Source organism: Corvus kubaryi, unplaced genomic scaffold (assembly GCF_017639235.1).
Source record: "Corvus kubaryi isolate FWS band 111438036 unplaced genomic scaffold, C.kubaryi_AGA036_p1.0 37398, whole genome shotgun sequence".
Classification (NCBI taxonomy): Eukaryota; Metazoa; Chordata; class Aves; order Passeriformes; family Corvidae; genus Corvus; species Corvus kubaryi.
In genome coordinates, this window is record NW_024581137.1 from 41,713,317 (window position 1) to 41,732,217 (window position 18,901).

The following is an 18,901-nucleotide window of genomic DNA, read 5'->3' on the forward strand; positions in this document are numbered from 1 at the left end:
CAAAGATACAAACCACTCAATACATGTGAGATGTACACATTTGCAACAAAATCTTTATTGAAGACATCACTGAAATAGAAAGATCATAATCTTATTTTTCCTATTTCAAACAGTAAGAACATCTAAATCTTAACACGTGAAAAGCCACTAAAAATATGACATTTGAGATGTATTCTTTCAAACTGATCATAATACAACTTTTTGCCACATCACTCAACATTACATTGAAAACTTGTTGCTGTAGAACAGAAATTCACACCAAGAAAACTGTAAAAATGGAGGCAGACATGAGACATGAAATGGAGAATCTAGACTCATGCATAGACATGATTTCACAAGTGCTTGTGAGGTACAGGAGCAGTAAATATTAGTGTTTTCTTAACTCTGTGAAAAGTTCATAATTTGCTGCAAAACAGAGGAAAGCAAAGACTTACTGCAGATATTCTGCAGGTGTGCACTAGCATAATTTTTTTCCTTCACCAGATACACTGATTTCTAGTTCTCAGATATCATAAGCAAGGTAGAATTTATAATCTTATTTTCCAATTGATTGTATACACGTATGTATACCTAATCTGTCTATTTTAAATTCAGATCTCCTCTATATCACTTGGTGTTACTTGCTAACAAGGGACAAGTACTGACAATAAAAGGACTGTGGTACAATTCAGCACCCATATTCTCAACCTTTTCTCAGCATTCAGCAAATACATGAAGAAAAGAAATAATAAAATGGAGTGTGTATAAGTGAAAATTCAATAATATGATGACTTTTCAAAACTTCCATAAGTGGTCATTTCATGCTTAGTATACCAGAAGTGTGGCACATAATGAAATACTATTATCTTACCTGTTCTGTATTAGAGCAATGACTTGAGAATATGTCTTCCCAATAACACTTTCTCCATTGACTTTTATAATTCTGTCACCTGTAGAGGGAAAAGTTGTAACTGAAATTAGTTTGTCTAGATGTTTTTTGAACAGTTTTTACTTTGTACTTCTGTACTTCACAATAATCAAGAATACCAATATGTTAAATTCAAGGTTAAGTCTTCCTTAGAAATAAAAAAAAAAAAAAAAAAAAAAAAAAAAAAAAAAACCCACCAAAAAAAAAAACAAAACCAGAAGATGCACAATACAACTACACGTAACCATACACAGGATGCCAAATTTCTCCTCTTTTCCCTGAACATTTTCAGACATTTATCTTACTCTAAACTTTCAAATTAATAACCCGGGTAGTCATAGAAAGAAAACTACAAGCTGCTGTAAGATACACCAGAGGCTCACTTATGTATCCCATCTTCACAATAAAGCTATCAATGTATGGCAACACACACTAACAGCTCTGCCCTATTCCTAAATAAATTATAAGCAGATATAATTCCCTGGGATTAGCCCAGCTGGTCAGAGCAGGGTGCTAAAAATGCCAACGCCACTGGTTCAACCCCCTATGGGCCATTCACTTAAGAGTTGGATTCGATGATCCTTGCGGGTCCCTTCCAACTCTGAATATTCTGTGATTTCATTCCAGCACTTAAAATAAAACCAAACTTTAACTCTCCTTTCATAGCAGCAAATACTGCAATTCTGTGCTTCTCCCTTATTACAAATAAGGAACAAACATTTTGAAAGGCTCCAATTTCCTCCCTTCTCAGAATAATCTGGGCTGTTTCCAAGACATTATTATCTGTTCAATGCATCTTGGACAATGGTAAATGGCTATTCCTTATTAATACCCACCAATCTTTAGATCTAATATCACTTTTATAAGATTTCTCCCAGTAGTTACACCTTCCTCAAGAGCTTCATATACTTCTCATAAATTAATAGTCAAATATATTGTGTAGAGCTATTTTTAGCTTGTGGTGACAAACCTACCCTGTTCTTTTGACCAAATGGTATTTAAGACATCTCTGATCAGAAGAGCAGAAAAGAATCTTGAATTTCTTAACGAGGAGAAAATGGTCTGAAGGATTATAGGGAGGAAGCTTCGAAAAGCTACCGGAGGAAGAAGAGCTGTAAGAAAGGACCTGTGCAAAGTGAGGCAAAGGGAATGGCTTTTTCAACACTGCTTTAGAAACTGAAAGCCCTTTCTGTGCTTCTGGCATGATCAAATCAAAGCAAGGAAAATGCTGTTCACTCTGAATGCTCGGCCTGACTTGGGGACAATAACGCTTTAAATGCTCGTACTCTGTGGAGGTTCCCCGTACAGACCCCAAGGATTAACAACCTACACAGAGCTGACTTTTTAATTTGGTCTGCACACATAATGTGAACATCATGCAAACAAACTGGTGTGATGTTTTCAGCTTTATAAAAGTATACCTATTCCCCTTCATCCACTGGTTACTGCTTAATTTTTTACTGCCTGAAAGAACTCTTCAGGTTTTGTCTAATGCTTCCTAAGCAATGAAAGAAAGCTTGATAGCAACAAGCTCTGAACCCGGTCCTGGCTCAGTCATATTGCAAAACTTCCGCAGAACACACCAGATCTTTCCCTGGGACTTCAGCTGGCTCTTTTCCAGGCTGTTTAAGAACAGCCTGTAATGTGGGCTACATTGCCACAGATGTAGATCTTTACTCAGTATTCCCACTAAAAACTATAATTAGGAGTATCTTTAGAGTAGGTCATAAAATTTTATCTGTACTTGTGCAGCTTTTATTTTTCACAGAAGCAGACTAGATTACACACAACAGTGACACAAGTCTACTTGAAATATGCATCCAATGGATCTGCCAAAAGATCTGATGGGGACACACTGCAGAACCGGTTACATAAATGACATGAGCACAGACAACTCTGCAAGTAAAACTTTTTTCTATTTCAGGTACATAGAAAGGGGAAGTCAGTGCCTGTAGTGCAAAAAAGGATACAGAGACATGGCTTTTTCTAACAGCTCTCCATCAGTCTGGTGGCCTGCTACATATTTTGATCACAGTAGAAATTAATCAGAATGCCTCTTCCACACACGTTTTAGTTCTTTATATTCTTGCATACAGATAAATGACAGCACAAAGATCAAGACACGGGGAATGTAGATCTGTTTTGGCTGTTTGTATTTCAATATTTCTAAAATTTATGAACTCCCACATATGTTATTTTTAATGAAATGCCTCAGAGGTTAAATATGGGGGAAGTATTACCTTTGTAACTCTAACAAAAATGATTTTACAGGAGCATCCAAGAATTCTTCAGAATGGACTGTCTTATATTTAAGATATTTTTCCTTACTGCTCAGATTTGCAAGAATATTTCAAGCTTTCTGGTGAGTAGCAACCAAGTAAGCTCCTGAAATGGAGCTCATTTATCACGGGTGATGAAACTTACAGTGAGACTTTCAGTATTACAAAGGACAAACATAACTTCTAAACTCAAACTCAATCTTCAAGTATTTTCATTTGTGTAACCATGAAACAGAGCAAAGTTACATTAGGAAAAAAAAATACAGTTGATTCTACAAAATAAGAAATGTATATACAGTGTCTGTATCAGAGGTTAAGCCATCAACCTGATTTTTCCCTGAGTGTTTTATATTACTGTATCTCTGTCTTGATATTATATTTCGACCTAAAATTCATAAACAAGAAATACTGGCATGACCTAATTAGATACAACGGCTATAAGCAGTGTGTTTAAGAAGAATATTCTAGTTATTAAAAATGTCTTCTCTCATTTGTTTTCTGCTCTTTATTCTGGGCTCCTAAAAATCTCTTCTGTAACTAAAAATAAAATATTCTCTACAGATTTCATCTCTCCCAATTTGGCAGACACTGAACAGAGCAGAAATTAACATGGTTCCTCTGTACAAGTTCAACATATGCTGTGTTTTATCAAGCTAAAACATTTCTTTATATAATAGCAATCAAATTTTGCCAAAGTAGCCCTTCTCTAAATAACTATTTAAGGAGGAGTTAAAAAAAAAACCCCAAAACCCTTATGTTGTACAAGTAGGATCTAGAACTGTTTTTAAACTGATCAACCTAGAAACTTTGTCTTTCTTTAGGAAGAACATTTATAAAACTTATTCTATTCCAGTCAAATGGATGTAAAGAATTCTTGAAAAAATATATCTACATCCTGTAAAGGCACAAGCCTTTTATAGAATACAAGTTCTGCCATATTTTTAAGAAACCTGGGTTCATAGTGGTATCCATCTATGTATGTAATTTTATCACCTGTAACATTTTCTATTCTAATACAGCTTTTTTCTTCCTTCAGCACTTAAGTGAAGATACGATACAGTTCACAAAAAAATCCCACGTTTTCTGTTCTCCAGTTTGATTAAATGAACAACTGAACAGAATTTTGTAAGAATAGAGAGACTTGGACTGTTCCTATTTGATTTAAAGGACGTAGAGTAGAAAAATTTTATTTAATGTACAAAGACCTGAATGGTTCCAGGTTATCAATTTGTCCCAAACCAAAAGAAATGGGAGCTTACAGACATTATTTTCCTTTTTTTGCCTCTTCTTCACGTATTTTATTACTCTTTTCAAGATAATAAATCAAAAATACAAAGACTTTAATGCCTTAATAAGCAAAACAGTGTTTCCAAGGTGAAAATACTGGAGGACAACATAAAAGTTTCTAAAGGAAAGAACAAGGTTTAAATGGAACATAGAACTATGTAATAGCAACTTAAACCATAAGTATTTTATATCATGCACACAAATATGCTATTGAACAGTACCTGTGCACAGCCCAGCTTCAAAAGCAGGTCCACCCTCTTTAACTTGTTTAACGAATATGGTATCCATTGGCTCCAGTCTGTTTCTTTGTTTTCCTGAGAAAGAAAGAGTATCTCTTAACAGCATTTCATTATACTGCATTACAGTGTTTTTACTTTAAAAATATTTTGTGATGTAATCCTGCTGCATTCACAGAGACATACAGAGAAAGAAATAGTAATGTAATGGAAACTGAAAAATAATATTTTAAAATCTGCCCTTTGAAGGAAAAAACATAACATTGAGTTACAGTTCTCATGGACCACAAAACTGATTTTCCAAGTGCATTTCAGAAACTCCAAGATGAGGTCTAAAGTTTTCCTGAAGATTTACCAAGGTTCAAAACGAAATTTATAATTCAAATTATATGCACATCATATGTCTGCACATGCTGTACATATCTGTACATATACAACTTCAAGTTAATCTACAGTAGTTAGAAACCACATACAGCTGTATTTTCTTGCTTTCTCAATACACTCTTAATTTCTATACTTCCAGAAACACATGTACTTTTTGCTTTTACAAGCCTGTCACCAAAGTTAAGTAATTCTTTGTTAAGTAGCCACAGCTTCTGAAAATCAAGATAGGAGGGTGGGTGTGTGTACAGTAAAACAAACAAAAACACCAACAAAAAACTCCACAGGCTAAAATACAGTGTTGCTGTCCTATGTTTGCACACAGATGGAGTAAGCCATTTTACAGCATCTACACAGCTTCACTCATGCAATCATTATGCCAGCGAAGTTAAAAAAACAGAAACAAACCAAACCCCCCCAAAAACCCAAACATTCAACACCCCCCAAAGAAAACCACCCACCAATAATGAAAAACAAATAGATAAAAGAATAATAGCCCTACATGGTTCAGTGCTGACAGAACCAGTGGCAGAACCTGAAAGGCTACAGCCAGATAAACACAGTCTTGCAGTGCCAGTGCTGGCTTTGATAGCCTTGGTCCCTCCTGACTCCTGGCTCCAGTATTTCTGGTGCACACTCTCAGCTAGGGAAATGCCACTTTTGGAGGCTACATGATGAGCCAGCCCAAGGAACTGACACAGCACGAAAATAAGCTGAGTCTGTTCCAGTTTAGCAGGAAACCCTGCCAAAGTGAAGAGAGAGAGGTTTAAACTGCAGGAAAAGAAGGCACAGGAGGAGAGAATAAAGGAATTGCTTTAAACTGGCATTGCTGATAAAGAAACAACTCCTTAAAACTGGAGCTACTAGGTTCTAACCATTTCTGAAATGACTGACCTTTGACTTAGGCACAAATGGCCCTGCTTTTGGAAGTACTTTCCCTATAGCTTTAAATGTCCCACCTAAAATGTTTAATAAACCACAGTAGTATTTATTGAATATAAGGTCCCCCTTTACCTCTTTTTTAAGTTCAGTTTCCATGTGGGCAAAGCTCCTTTGAAAAACTTTAATAAGCTGCAAAAAGCCAGATCACCCCCTGATTCACATTTTTCAGATACTAGTTTTAGCCTAATGCCTTTATTGTGCAGACCCCCAGTGTCCTGCCATTTCACCATAAAACAGTTCAACAAAATGGCTTACTCATGTGGCTCCAAATGGCCTTCTCAAAATAGTTCGAGATTGGGAGCAAATAATCAAAAAGTTTATTTGATAGAATCAGATAAATTCTATATATAAAGCAACTGAATTACAAATCAAGAAACTCCAGCTGGCAGCTCAGTCCCCAAATACTTAAAATTTGATTAGCGGGATACAGCTACAAGACATACAAAATGCTCTTTGTGAGCCAAAGTTAATATCTGTCATTTTTAATCTGCAGATTTAAATAGACACTGAACATATGATGGGTCTTGTCTTTTAAAAAGCCAGCAACATTTCAGCAAGTTTAGAGAAGCTTCAAGATTAATCTACCCAGATACCATGAGAAAAGGTTGCTTCAACCGCTTACAAGAATGAAGTTAAAATATGACCTTTTATAGGACCACCAGACACCCTTCCCAGTGCTGCCATTTATCTTTTACTGAAGGCACATGCATTTCCAAAAGTGGCAAGTAAAATAAAAATAATACAGCTCCCATGGCACATTTAATTTATCACATTTCAGCTTCCTTTATAAAATACTCTTCAAAAAAATGTTACTGCTGGTTTGCTTAATACTCAAGTGCTGCTTTATGCCTTGTCCACACCTGAACATGCAAACCAAGAGGTCAGGCAGATAAGGTTACTCCCATTCAGCATGCAAGACAGAACTCCTTTAGTACACTTCCCACTTCTGAGTAAGAGGGAAAACTTGCAACGATTTATGGAGACCAGAGACTGCAGGCTTCCCTGACATCTGACCTGCCTGTCAGCTACACCCAGACATTATGGGCACTCACTTCACATTTCCACAGCTATTTTATGAATCAATTCAGAAAGCTAATTGCACATTAAACTTGGTTCTTTGACCTACTTGCAGAAGGAGGCTACGTTACACAGTCATTCTTACTTCCTAAAAAAGGTCAGCCACCACACTAAAAAATCAATTTAGGGGCAAAAAATCAGAATAAAAAGTTCAAAATATTGATTACATTTGCAGGTTCATAATATTAGTAATATCAGTAATATCCAAATACAAGTAGAAACAAGAAGAAATCTTAGAACTCTCAAGCTCTGGTAGATGAATATATGTTCTTCATTTCTCCTTGATCTTTTACATACTTGGATACAAACCAAATCTTTTTTTAATCAGTAACATATAAATGAACTTCCTTGAATACACAACCTCAAAATGTACATTTATACTTTTGAGTTTGAAACTCAAGCAAAGCTAAGCAGTATTTTTTGACAGTAGAAGCTAACAGTACTTTCTTCAGATCAGCTGAGAAGGAATAAATCTTGTACATGTGCACTCAATCATCATAGAAATAAATCTCAAGTAAAATGGATTACCTAATAACTCACCTCGTGTCTCAAAATTTAACGCTCACTACACTCCAATTTAATTGTGCCTAAATCTTCATGTGGTCCTGTCTGCATCCACTCACCAGGCAAAAGCAAGATGCTGTCTAGAAATGAGAGCTTAAACTTCCCTCCTAAATGCCACAATCTAGAAGAGACTGTAATAGCCCAAGTTCTACACTAAGTTCTCCAGCTCTGCACTACATACTGTCAGGATTCATGATTTTTGTTTCTAACATTGAAAAGATCAATGTTTTGGAGCATGCCAGAAATTCCTGACAAGGTGATACAACTAAGAACAGTAAAAGCACCTCAGACCTCTCATTTGTAAGACACATAAGCCTTATTTGTGCTTTTCCAGTGCTCATTACTGCGTATGATTTTGCCTCCTTCCCCCTTCTCCATACTTTTGAAAACAACTTTGTAATTGAGCATTACATTGCAGGCTATCAGCAAATACAACAATTTTTCTCCCAAATCTTCAACTGCAAGCGAAAAGTAAGACATCATGCACACACAAAGAATAGACAAAGTGTGAGTTGCCAGTAACACATTCACATGTGCAAGGAAACAGCACAGATGAAAAGCACAACTTCTGTAAAAATAACTTAATTTGTAATTTATTCCCCCATAAATGTAGCTATAAAGAGATATAGTCTTACATAAGGGCAATAAAAAGAAAAAAGTGAAGTTGGTAAGTACACAACTCAGCTGATCAGAAACTGGAAAGTCCATCAAGTTGTTCTTTCCTGTATCAGTTTTGTAAGCACACAAAAATTTCCAGCATGAGTAAATGGTCACCAGTCAGGATAAACTGAAAGGCAAGTTTTCATCCAGTCACTAGTGTAGTTTTGCTAACAGAACAACTAAAATACTCCTTGCAGTGCAATAACTCCCTTCAATGATGTTATCCAAATGAAAACAGAACTTCCGAGTAAGCAAACAGGTGTCTGAACTCCTAATTCGGAGATTCAGCATCATTAGAAACAAGGAAATAAAAATAAATCCCTGTATATAGAAGGCTCAAGGCAAAAATTAATTGGCTTAAACAAGGATAGTACGGAATCAGCAGTGTTGGGGTCCCTCCCCTGCCGTGTAGCCCTGGGAGAGGGGCCCTGAGGGCACAGACACGGGGTTTCCCTGCCCCTGCTCAGCCTCGTTCCCATGGGTTGGTTTGTGTTCCCTGCGCGGGCAGAAGGACCCTTGGTCCCGTGACTGGAACAGTTCCTGGGCAGAGCTGCGGCCATGCGGCTGGAGAAATAAACATCTCTGAAACAGCTATCAAGAATCTGTCTGTCCATATATATTTCCTTTCCACGGGACTCCTGGTTTGATATATGCGTGTTGCAGGATCCCCACTGCAACACAGGAGAGTCTTAATACTAAAGTCCTTAGTCTAGATAACCAACGTTAAGAAAAGTAGTCTGAAGAAGCACAAACACCTGTAAATCAAATGTAAGACAAGTATCAGTTTATTGCAACATTTTTCCAAGCCAATATAGTTTTCGTAATTCTATGCAAATCTTCTAATTAATCATAAACTACATGCCACCTTCAATAACCCGTGAGATCACAGTGAAATCTACAAAATACAATTAGTGTCTTGTTTTAACTTTTGTTCAAATGACTGCAAAATAAAGACTTTATTTATAACACATATCATTAAATCATTTAAAATCTAACCTTTATACTACCTGGATCTACAAGCTGAGACTTCAAGTCAATAATGCCTTCACAGTCTGACAGGAGAAAGCAAGTCTCCCATTGCTAAGTTACAAGGAAGTTTTCCTGACAAATGTTTAAGAGGCCAGAAGTGGGTGGCAGAGGGGCATATGTTGCACTAGCAACTCTCACATTTACAAAACAATAGAATTCAAACATGCTCTCCCTAATAAAAGGGCATATTAAAAAAAAAAATACTACTGCTTTTAAACAGAACAGTAAAATCAAGACTAGTTAATATTTAAAACTGACTTACATCTGGGGGCTGATATTCAGCAAACCTTCTCCTGACCCCCCCAAACTTGACACAAATTAATTTTATCTAGGTGCCAATTCTATCTTAATCCCCTAAAAACATAGTTTGAAATACAGCTGTTACAAGGAACATAACTAGTATTATATCAAATGCAGTAACCATGACTCAGTTTTTACACTACTCCTTACAGACCAGACAGTATTACTGTACTGCTTTATGATTCACCTGGAAAACAAAATGACACGGCAGAAGTTATGCTATCAAATCTACCAACACATTACAACCTAGCAACAAGCACTTCACTTCTCTGAAGTCATTAACCTTTTGATATAAAACACAGACTAAAACATCTGAGTCATGAAGACTACAAAAAGGACAACCTTTACATTTGGAATAGGAAAGGAAAAAAGGAAAAAAAAAAATCTCACGCTAAAGTGCGACTGCTAGCAGAGCTCTTCCTTTCTTTTTGACCAGAAGAGCACAAAGCAGCAAGTGTTGGGACACAGTATAATACATACTTTCTTACAAAGTCTCTCCAAACTAGCCACTGCTTAAAAATATGCCATTTATCCTCTTCCTCAAGAGGGGGGAAAAAAAAATATTCTGCTCAGGACAGCTGAACTGCGCTTAGAAGTCCTTGTAACACAGGGATTCAATAAAGTCTATTGAGGTTTGTAAAATAACCTTTTGTAGAACATTTTTGCTCCTAGCCCTATGCTCAGCAGACAGCAAAAGGATGACTTTCACTTTTCCATTTAAGAAACCAGCCCCATGAAACACCTCAAATCAGTCAATTAAGACAGGCTCTTATGTACATCTTTCTCTGACTTAAGGAGGAGGAACATTCCTCTTGAGCATGAAGATCTGCAAGTATGCTTTTGGGTATCCAAAGCATTTGACCTCCACTGCTTCAACAATGCTGAGTGGCACTGATTCTTGGGATGTCTTTCAGGCAAAGGGAGGGGGAACAGATACAGCAGGGCAAATGCTTCAAATCGATTACTCAGTCAAAAACCTGTTAATCATTTCCCAAACTACTCAAAAAGAGAGTGCTGAAAGTACAGCAAAACTTACATTTATTAACTGAGATTTCATATAATTAAATATAAATCACAAACCTGTCAGGATTAGATCTGACTGAGGGAGTCCAACTAAAGATAATTCTGCATATTATAATCTGCAAACTGAATTTCATACATAGTAAGCATTTCTCCACTAGCAATTCACTGTGGAAAAGGAGCCCAAAGGTCCCGGCCCAGCCCCAACAGAGCTTATTTCACCTACTGTCAAGCACAAAGCAACTCAACTGAAAAACACTAGCTGAAATACAGTGCCAGGGATGAGCCTCTGAAAGAGGATGATAAGTAAATTAGTGCTCTCGAGTCATTTAGCAGAGAAGCACCTGGCATTCAACTCTCTTAACACAGGAAGAATACACTCTTATTTCTCAAGGCACCTCTGGCATTTTGATTAGGCAACTCCAAGATGGTATTTCTTATTTTGCTTACTTTTCTGTTAAACCACTTGACTCAACCTGATCTTCATGCCAAGGTAGGGGAGAAGAAGAGAAAATAATTTGGCAATATTATAATTCGGAAAATTATAACACAGTTTCAACTTAGTTACAAACTCTCCAAAACTGTGTTTTCTCATTGCATTATTTGCCATTACTATGACTTTATTCAATTCTCTCAAATCTCAAATAAAACCTTTTCAAGTTTAAAATTTAATCTATTATTAGTCTAGAGGATTTACTGTAGTCCTTAGATAAGCATAGAGCAATACAATTTTTATCTGTTGTAATGAACCTACGGACTCTCCCTGAAATCCTTTGAAATCACACTTCATGTTTTTATTAGAAGTCAAAGATGATTTGAACTCAATAGAAATCAGTGAAAAAACACACACGTGACAAGCTGGAAGACGAATCCAGTAGACATTCCAGATGTACTATAAGAGAACAAGGAATGCACAGGCTCTGGTCTCAGTAGAAAACTAAGTGAGCCCTCTTTTAGCATTCCCAACATTTAGGTGTTAAAAAATTAACTTGGATAAAAAAATCCACAGAAGACGGCCATTTACTGTCGCACTATCCTAAAGTATTACTGTTACATACCTCTTGCCTCTTACTCCTAATTCTACCTTGGACTGTATCATCCCAGCCATCTATGACCTTTCCAAATGTTTGCTTTCATATTCATTCTCTTGTTCCTTACCTACCTTGTTCCCATCATCACAGGCACAATATGTTTATTTCATAACAGATCGAGCCAATAGACCATGATGTTAAAAAACATGGGATTAAATTAAATCCTGGGAGAACACAAACTACATTACAGAAATCAACAGTCTGTTCAAAGAAATGAAACATTAAAAACTCCAGGCCTTATGTAAGCAGCAGTAAGGAAAAAGAAACTTTTCCTGCATTTATTCCACCCTTCCCTCAAAGGCTCTACCCTGTTCAAAGCAGACTTGCACAGAGCTGAAGAAAGCCAGGTAATAAATTGCAACTATTTAGTGTAGACAATTGAAGGGTAGAAACTTCAGTACATACTTAGGCACATTAAAAAATAATAAGCCTGGTGATCAAATTTTAATGTTGTAGAAATCCCAATGAAATGTCTGAAGTCTCATTAACAAGTGCACACTGGGTCTCTACAGAAAAGGACACTGAGTAATATATTTAAGTTGCCTTTCATTTTTATGGAAAAAGGAGCTCCTAGTTGCTATAGCTACTTCTACATAGAAATAGAGACAAAAGTACAAGAAAGCAAGAACATAATACTAAAAAACAAAAGACACTGGATTATAATGATACTAGATTCCCAGATACTGTGTTAGACAGAAAATATCTTAGTTCTATTGAAAGATAAAATTTCTTTCAGTCTGTTTCTTTATGCTTATCCACTGTTCACTTTAATCATGATCACCAAGCTGTAGTGGTTTGGTCCAAAATACTCATTACTGTTTATCTGCTGTGAGATAAGAATTAGGAGAAATGCAAAACAGGCACCAAACTTGAAAGAATATAAAGAAGTTTATTAACAGACCTAAAAGAGGAAAGAAAAAAAAATTATACCACCTTCAGAACTCTCCTCCTCCCCCCACCTTCCTCCCTTCTCCCACTGACAATGTAAAAAGACAACCCTTAAGATGTTCAGTCTTTTTACCACTGCCATAATAACCTTGTTTAGTCCATTTAGAAAGAGAAGTCTCTTCTTGCTCATGCTATGAAAACATTATCACAACGAGACAGCCGCCCACTTCCAAATATTGTTCAGTTCATTTAGGAAGAGGAGTCTCTCTGCCTGCGTGTGAGTCCTTTCCCCTGACTTGCAGCTTTTCCCGCAACTGCTTTCGAGGGTCCACTCTTGAAGTTTTTTGGGGTACAATTTTAAGGTTGAGCCATTCAGGAAAAAAAACAGAGCCCCTTCTCCTTCCCTGGGAGCAAAGGGTCTTCATCATCTTCATCTTTAGGACTATCTCTGGGAGCATCTCTAGGGACTGAGGTTTTCTCCTTTCCTGTTTGGAGCAAAAGTCCTCATCTGGTTCATCTCTCCCTGTCCAAACTTCTCATGAAATTACAGCTGCGTCAGCATCTGCCTATCTCAGCACAGGTGCTCTTGCTTACGAGTTGAACACTCCACCCCCCCATATCTTCATGAAATTACAACAGGATACTCTGATATATCATAGCTTCACAACAGAATTTCAGCTTTAAGCATCTCCTCTCTCTCTTCCCTCAGGTTTTCAGCTCTTCACAGCAGTAAAAGGGTTACTCTCACCTCGGCCTTGCAGCTTTGCAGCTGGAATGTTGAATTTTTCTTATCGCAGTGGAGAGGGGGGAGAGCCGAGCCGCTCTGGCTGCCCACAGCAAGGCAGTGGGGGGGGGTTCCATGGCTGGAACAGGTCCATCGGCTCCAGGATGGCCGTGGCCCGGCCCGGCCTGGCCCAAGCAGGGCCTGGCCGGGCCCGCTGGCCCCCACACGGGGCCCGCAGCCACCTGTCCCAGCGCCGGAAACGAGAGAGAGCTTGGGGGGGGAGTTTGCCTATTCTTAAATGTGGATCACAGAGGTGGTCACAACTTTAAGTGGCTTAGAGAATTGTCCATATTCAAACTGGCCAGCTGATAGGTTCTATCAATTCCCAGAGGAAACTGTAAGCACCCCTTAGCAAGGACATCCCTTCCGGGACTATGCTTGCTAACCTATGACACAAGCCAAACTTTTTTAAAGGAAAGCATGTTTTAGGACAATATACAAAGAACTACCTTCATATGTACAAAACTTGTATTTTGGCATCCACAGTTTTAAGTAATGTTTGAAGGACAAGAAGATACAGAATCATACTAAGTGCACAATCAAATGGCATGAAGTTTTTCTCCAGCACCACTCATCACGTGTTGACAGTGCAAGTTTCTAATAAGAATGCTAGGTTTTTAATAGGTATGGGTATTTTTCACTTTGGCTCCAAATATTCCTAATATGCTTTCCTGGAAGACTTCTACCTGTGAGATTCCACTTAAATAAATGAGTATTGAAATAGGGCAACTCCAAATAATAGGAAGAATGCCAAACTCATGGCAAGCTGTCCTCAAAACACACAAAACAAATACTCCAAGTTATTTACTGGAGTAATAACTCCAAGAAATACATAATACAGGCTGGTCAGTATAACAGAGACTCTCTGGAAAGCAGTAGAAGCTGATAAAAGTTTCCAACCAGTGACCAAAGAATCCACTGTGGAAAATCTGTACCTTCTGATAAAACACACCTGCTAGAGAAGCATTTCAATGACTTGGCTTAAGATCAACAAACTGGAGCAGTGAAAGTATGAAAATAACTGAAAAATTTTAAATAATCACTACAAAATGTCTGAGGTAAATCTGTTGAGTTGCCCTTCTACCACATAACGGGGTGCTAAAGTCTCCCACAAGGAGCACTACATGCATATGTGAAGCCTACACCGCTTGTCCAAAGAAAGCCTTGGCTACTTCTTCCATTAGAGGGCAGTAGCAGACACCCACCAAAACACTGCCCACAAATCCTGACCACAGGCTCTAAGCCAGCTCCCCATCTGTTGGGGTCTCTCCCCCGCCGTGTAGCCCTGGGAGAGGGGCCCTGAGGGCACAGACACGGGGTTTCCCTGCCCCTGCTCAGCCTCGTTCCCATTGGTTGGTTTGTGTTCCCTGCGCGGGCAGAAGGACCCTTGGTCCCGTGACTGGAGCAGTTCCTGGGCAGAGCTCCGGCCATGCGGCTGGAGAAATAAACATCTCTGAAACATCTATCAAGAATCTGTCTGTCCATATATATTTCCTTTCCACGGGACTCCTGGTTTGATATATGCGTGTTGCAGGATCCCCACTGCAACACCCATCCATCCCAAGCCAGGGCTCCTTGCATCCCTGCTGTTGTCTCACAACTGGGCCACGGAGGCAACTTGATCTCCATGGCCTCCCATCCTGTTCTTCCCAAAGTACCTCTACTTATCCACTGCAGCATCCTGGTCCTCTCCTGTGAGATATCCCACCAACCCTCTGTGATGTGTGAGTGTGCAGGGGCTTCAGAGAGCCCCTGAAAAAGGCATGAGAGCTCCATGATGTTGTTCTGTAGGCTCTCTCTTTTTCATGTGCATACAGTTAAGGACATCCCCTTCTGTCCCAGCTGTTGACCATAAGATGTCTCCTCCTCACAGCATCCTATCTCTTTTGCCTGACAACCCAATCTTGCTTTTGGGCCATCATCTTCCTCCTGTGTCATTCCCAGTTTAGAGCTTGCCTGGACAAATTTGCATTACCCTTCACTACAAATGCTTTGAAACTTTACTGCTTACCAAAAGGAAGGTTAATGCAAGCCAGGAGCTTGATCTAACCATATACTAAAATTCTATACCAGAACCTAAAATCATACAAAAATACTGCTTTCACTATTAGAACACATCAAACAGGGTACCTGCTTTTATCTTCTGCCCTCTAGACTTAATTAGGTGTTTTGATCCTTTGGAAAAATATTCAAGTGCTCTCAATGAAAGGTAATAGCAACAAAGATGCTTTTCTCCACACTCGCCTAGTCAAATATATAAATGCTGAATTTGATAAAAACCCCTCATCTTTAACAGGTAAGCTAAACCCATGACAAGAGCAAAGCATAAAGGGCAGGTAACTATAAATTTTCACTGAAAACTGATACAAAAAAAAAGACACTTCTGCACTGGCACACACTGCTTCATAAAAACGAAATGCTTGGATCCCCTTAGCTTAGTCTTTCAGAGAGGAAAGCTCAAGGGAATTAAGTGAATTTTCATGTACAAACTTCAAAGGAAAGTGTTTTTCAATAGGGTGTTTTCAGATAATCCCGGCAGGGCTTCGCAGAGGCCGGTTTTCCCAATTTCGCTGCAATGCAGGAACCCGCCACCAGGTGGCTCCGGCGCCCAGCCCCGAAGGCGCAGTTCCCACCGGAGCGGCTCCATCCCGCGCTCCAGTGCGAGGTGCTCCAAGAACCCTGAGATAATCCTGCATAGAACTTCTGGCCTACCTGCTGCTGCTGAATAAACACCACTTTTGCGAACATGCAAAATGAGATGTGCGCTTTTCATGATTTTCTCCTCACAAGCTGCCTACTGCCCTTATTTGGGAACAGGAACAACCTGCAGCAATGTAAACGAAACAGTTTCATCCCCCGTATGCCCCCAAAGATCATGTCAAATGCTGGAGAAAAGTGTCTAACAGACTTTGTCCCATTTTGCTATTTTTAAAGGTTTAATATACAAAAATGGCGGGTTAAGTTCTACTGACACCTCACAGCCATTTCTCCTCTTTTCAGGGGGACAAGTCCAACCTCCTCTCCTTCATGAGAATGCTGTTAACTTCCAAAGAATTTGTGCACTCTGATCTGTATTTCAATGTATACAACATACTACGGCGCTATAAATAAGCAACAGTTGAGCTGTGATTCATAGGTTTAGAAGCTACACAAAAAATTTTCACGAAGTAATCTTTTTTCCACCTTCACAGGTCTCATAGCGAACCAAATAAATATTTCTTCACTGCTGTTCCTCTACTGAAAAATAGCTTTCAGATAACATTTTAGATAAACTGACCTACATTACATCTTTAGCTGCCTGAGTTCTCCCTGTAAGAACGAGAATACCACAGAACTTCTCTAGATCACAAGCGGTGTCTTCCATACTGGTTTGGCACAGAAGATCAACTCCCCTTCCCTTCCTGAAAGAATCTGCCTTTCTTCCTTTTGTATGTCAAAACAGATAAAGGATGTTTCAAGTTTGGGGAGCGATAAGAAGTAAGAAGAAATTAACTTCTCACTGTTTAACATGCAGGTGATGACAGCTGAGTAAAACTAGGAGGATGAAATGGATGTATCCATCTGCTTCCAAAAGAAAAAAGTAAGAAAGTTCAAATATTCATGTTTCCCAGAATGCTTCTAATACATCACAGCTACACAAAGAAAATGGAAACAGGAGTTCAGACATACCTTCGTCTTCCAACTGAAGGAGGCATTTAAGGTACACTGAAAGCAGGTACCATGCTTTGCTGCAATCATAACCCACCAGCAGAAGCAGCACTCAGCCCACACTGTCCCCAGCTCTGGGCAGCCCCATCAGCAGTGAGCTGCACTGCCCCTGTCAGGCAGAGCACCAGGGGAACCCCACACAGTGCAGATAATCATCCCACTGCCCCCTGTACCTCACCATCATGACACACTGGGAAAACAGAAAGTGGGACTGGGTTCCCAGTCTGAAAACCCAACTTCCTTGAATCAACATGTTTTTCACCCTTTTAAGGAAACAGTAAGATATCAGCAAAATAGAAGCATGGATGAGAAAATAGCTAAATACCAAAGACAAATTTAAATTAACTGGGATGGAGATAGAGCATAAATTTATAAAAAATAAGTTCATGTGTGAATTAAGAAAGAAAGCAAACATAGGCAATGTGAGAGGGAGAAAGCTAGGAAAATGGAGGGGAACTGACTGGCATAATCTAGAATTAAGTGACTAATCAATGAGCTTGATGCTCACACTGAAGTGATTTTAAATTTCAAGCTCTTAGGTAGCAATTCAAGTCTATTACACAGCTGAAGCATTCAATATATTGGATCTGTAAGAGAGTAAAAACAAGACATACCTTGTCTGTTCCCATTCTCTTCATCCTAAAGAGGAAGAAAGAGTGCATATTAAAAATTCAATAAATGGAAAAAAATGCATAGGCATCTCTAAGATACAAAGACTTGAAGTGAACTGGTAAGGTTAAAACTGTATTTTGGTACCTCCTACTTTCTCCACAACTATTCAACTTAAAGAATTAAAGCTTTTGTTCTGATAATGTAGAATTATAGCTATTTTAAAAACAACAACTAAGCACAATCCTATGAAACATCCCCACAGAAACAACATGAACATCATTATGTAGAAACAAATGTACCAAACCCCATGAAACACTGCCATGAAGCCTCATACTGCACTGCATGTTGTTGGAAGCATGTTTCAACCGAAAGCCAGGCAGGAAAGGTTACACTAAAATCATCTCAGGATTCAGAGCTACATATGCAAGAGATACAAAATATTTTGTAAGCAGTATCTGAATATGCTTCCTGAAATTTGAAATATCAAGTTTGTTTTGCCTTCAATACTACTTAGGAAAAGTATGTACCCCAAACACTATTTAGCGACAATCTTGAAGAGTCTCCTTCTGCACCCTGATCCCAAAAATCACACAACTGGAAAGTACTGGGGGAAAATGGCATGCTTAAACTAAAAAAAAAATATTACCTAAGTTACATTCTTGTCAATATTTTGGTATGAAGAGCATGGTTAACCTTCTCTACAAAATTCTACCCTTTAAGAAGCAAAATTATCTAATTAGGAAAATACCTGCTTGCTTTCTAAACTGTAGCCTTCATAGAGTAATAAATATTCAATCAAATACAATTTCTGAGACTAATAGGTAGCATTTGAAAAATATTTCTAACTATTCACCTCAGCTAATTAGAACAGCTTTGTCCTGAAGGAAAGAAGGAAAAAAGAAATGACCATGGAAATAATTGTCACCTGGATATTTCTTCCTACTTTTACATGGACTAATTCCAAATTTCTAGGTATTTTGCCTTTGAAGAAAAATCACTATGTTTTTCAAATTAAATAAGCTCAAAGCAACTACAAACTGCCCTGAGCAATCCATTCAAGAGAGAAAGACTTGAAGAAAGAGAGGAAGTTGTACTAGTTTGAAAACAAACCAGTGGGAGGCACTAAGTCAGAATAA

General features: G+C 38.4%; 1 protein-coding gene across 4 annotated transcripts in view; it reads right to left on the reverse strand.

Moving 5' to 3' along the window:
* Positions 1-18,901, reverse strand: part of ARHGAP21 (Rho GTPase activating protein 21) — a 119,375-nt gene that overhangs the window by 47,108 nt on the left and 53,366 nt on the right. For all 4 annotated transcript variants that reach the window (XM_042042955.1, XM_042042954.1, XM_042042956.1 and 1 more), the window contains 3 exons: positions 17,768-17,792; positions 4,695-4,787; positions 851-929 (listed from right to left, as the gene is read on the reverse strand). In XM_042042955.1, the coding sequence (XP_041898889.1) occupies positions 851-929; positions 4,695-4,787; positions 17,768-17,792 (197 nt within the window). The remainder of the gene's footprint in view (positions 1-850; positions 930-4,694; positions 4,788-17,767; positions 17,793-18,901) is intronic.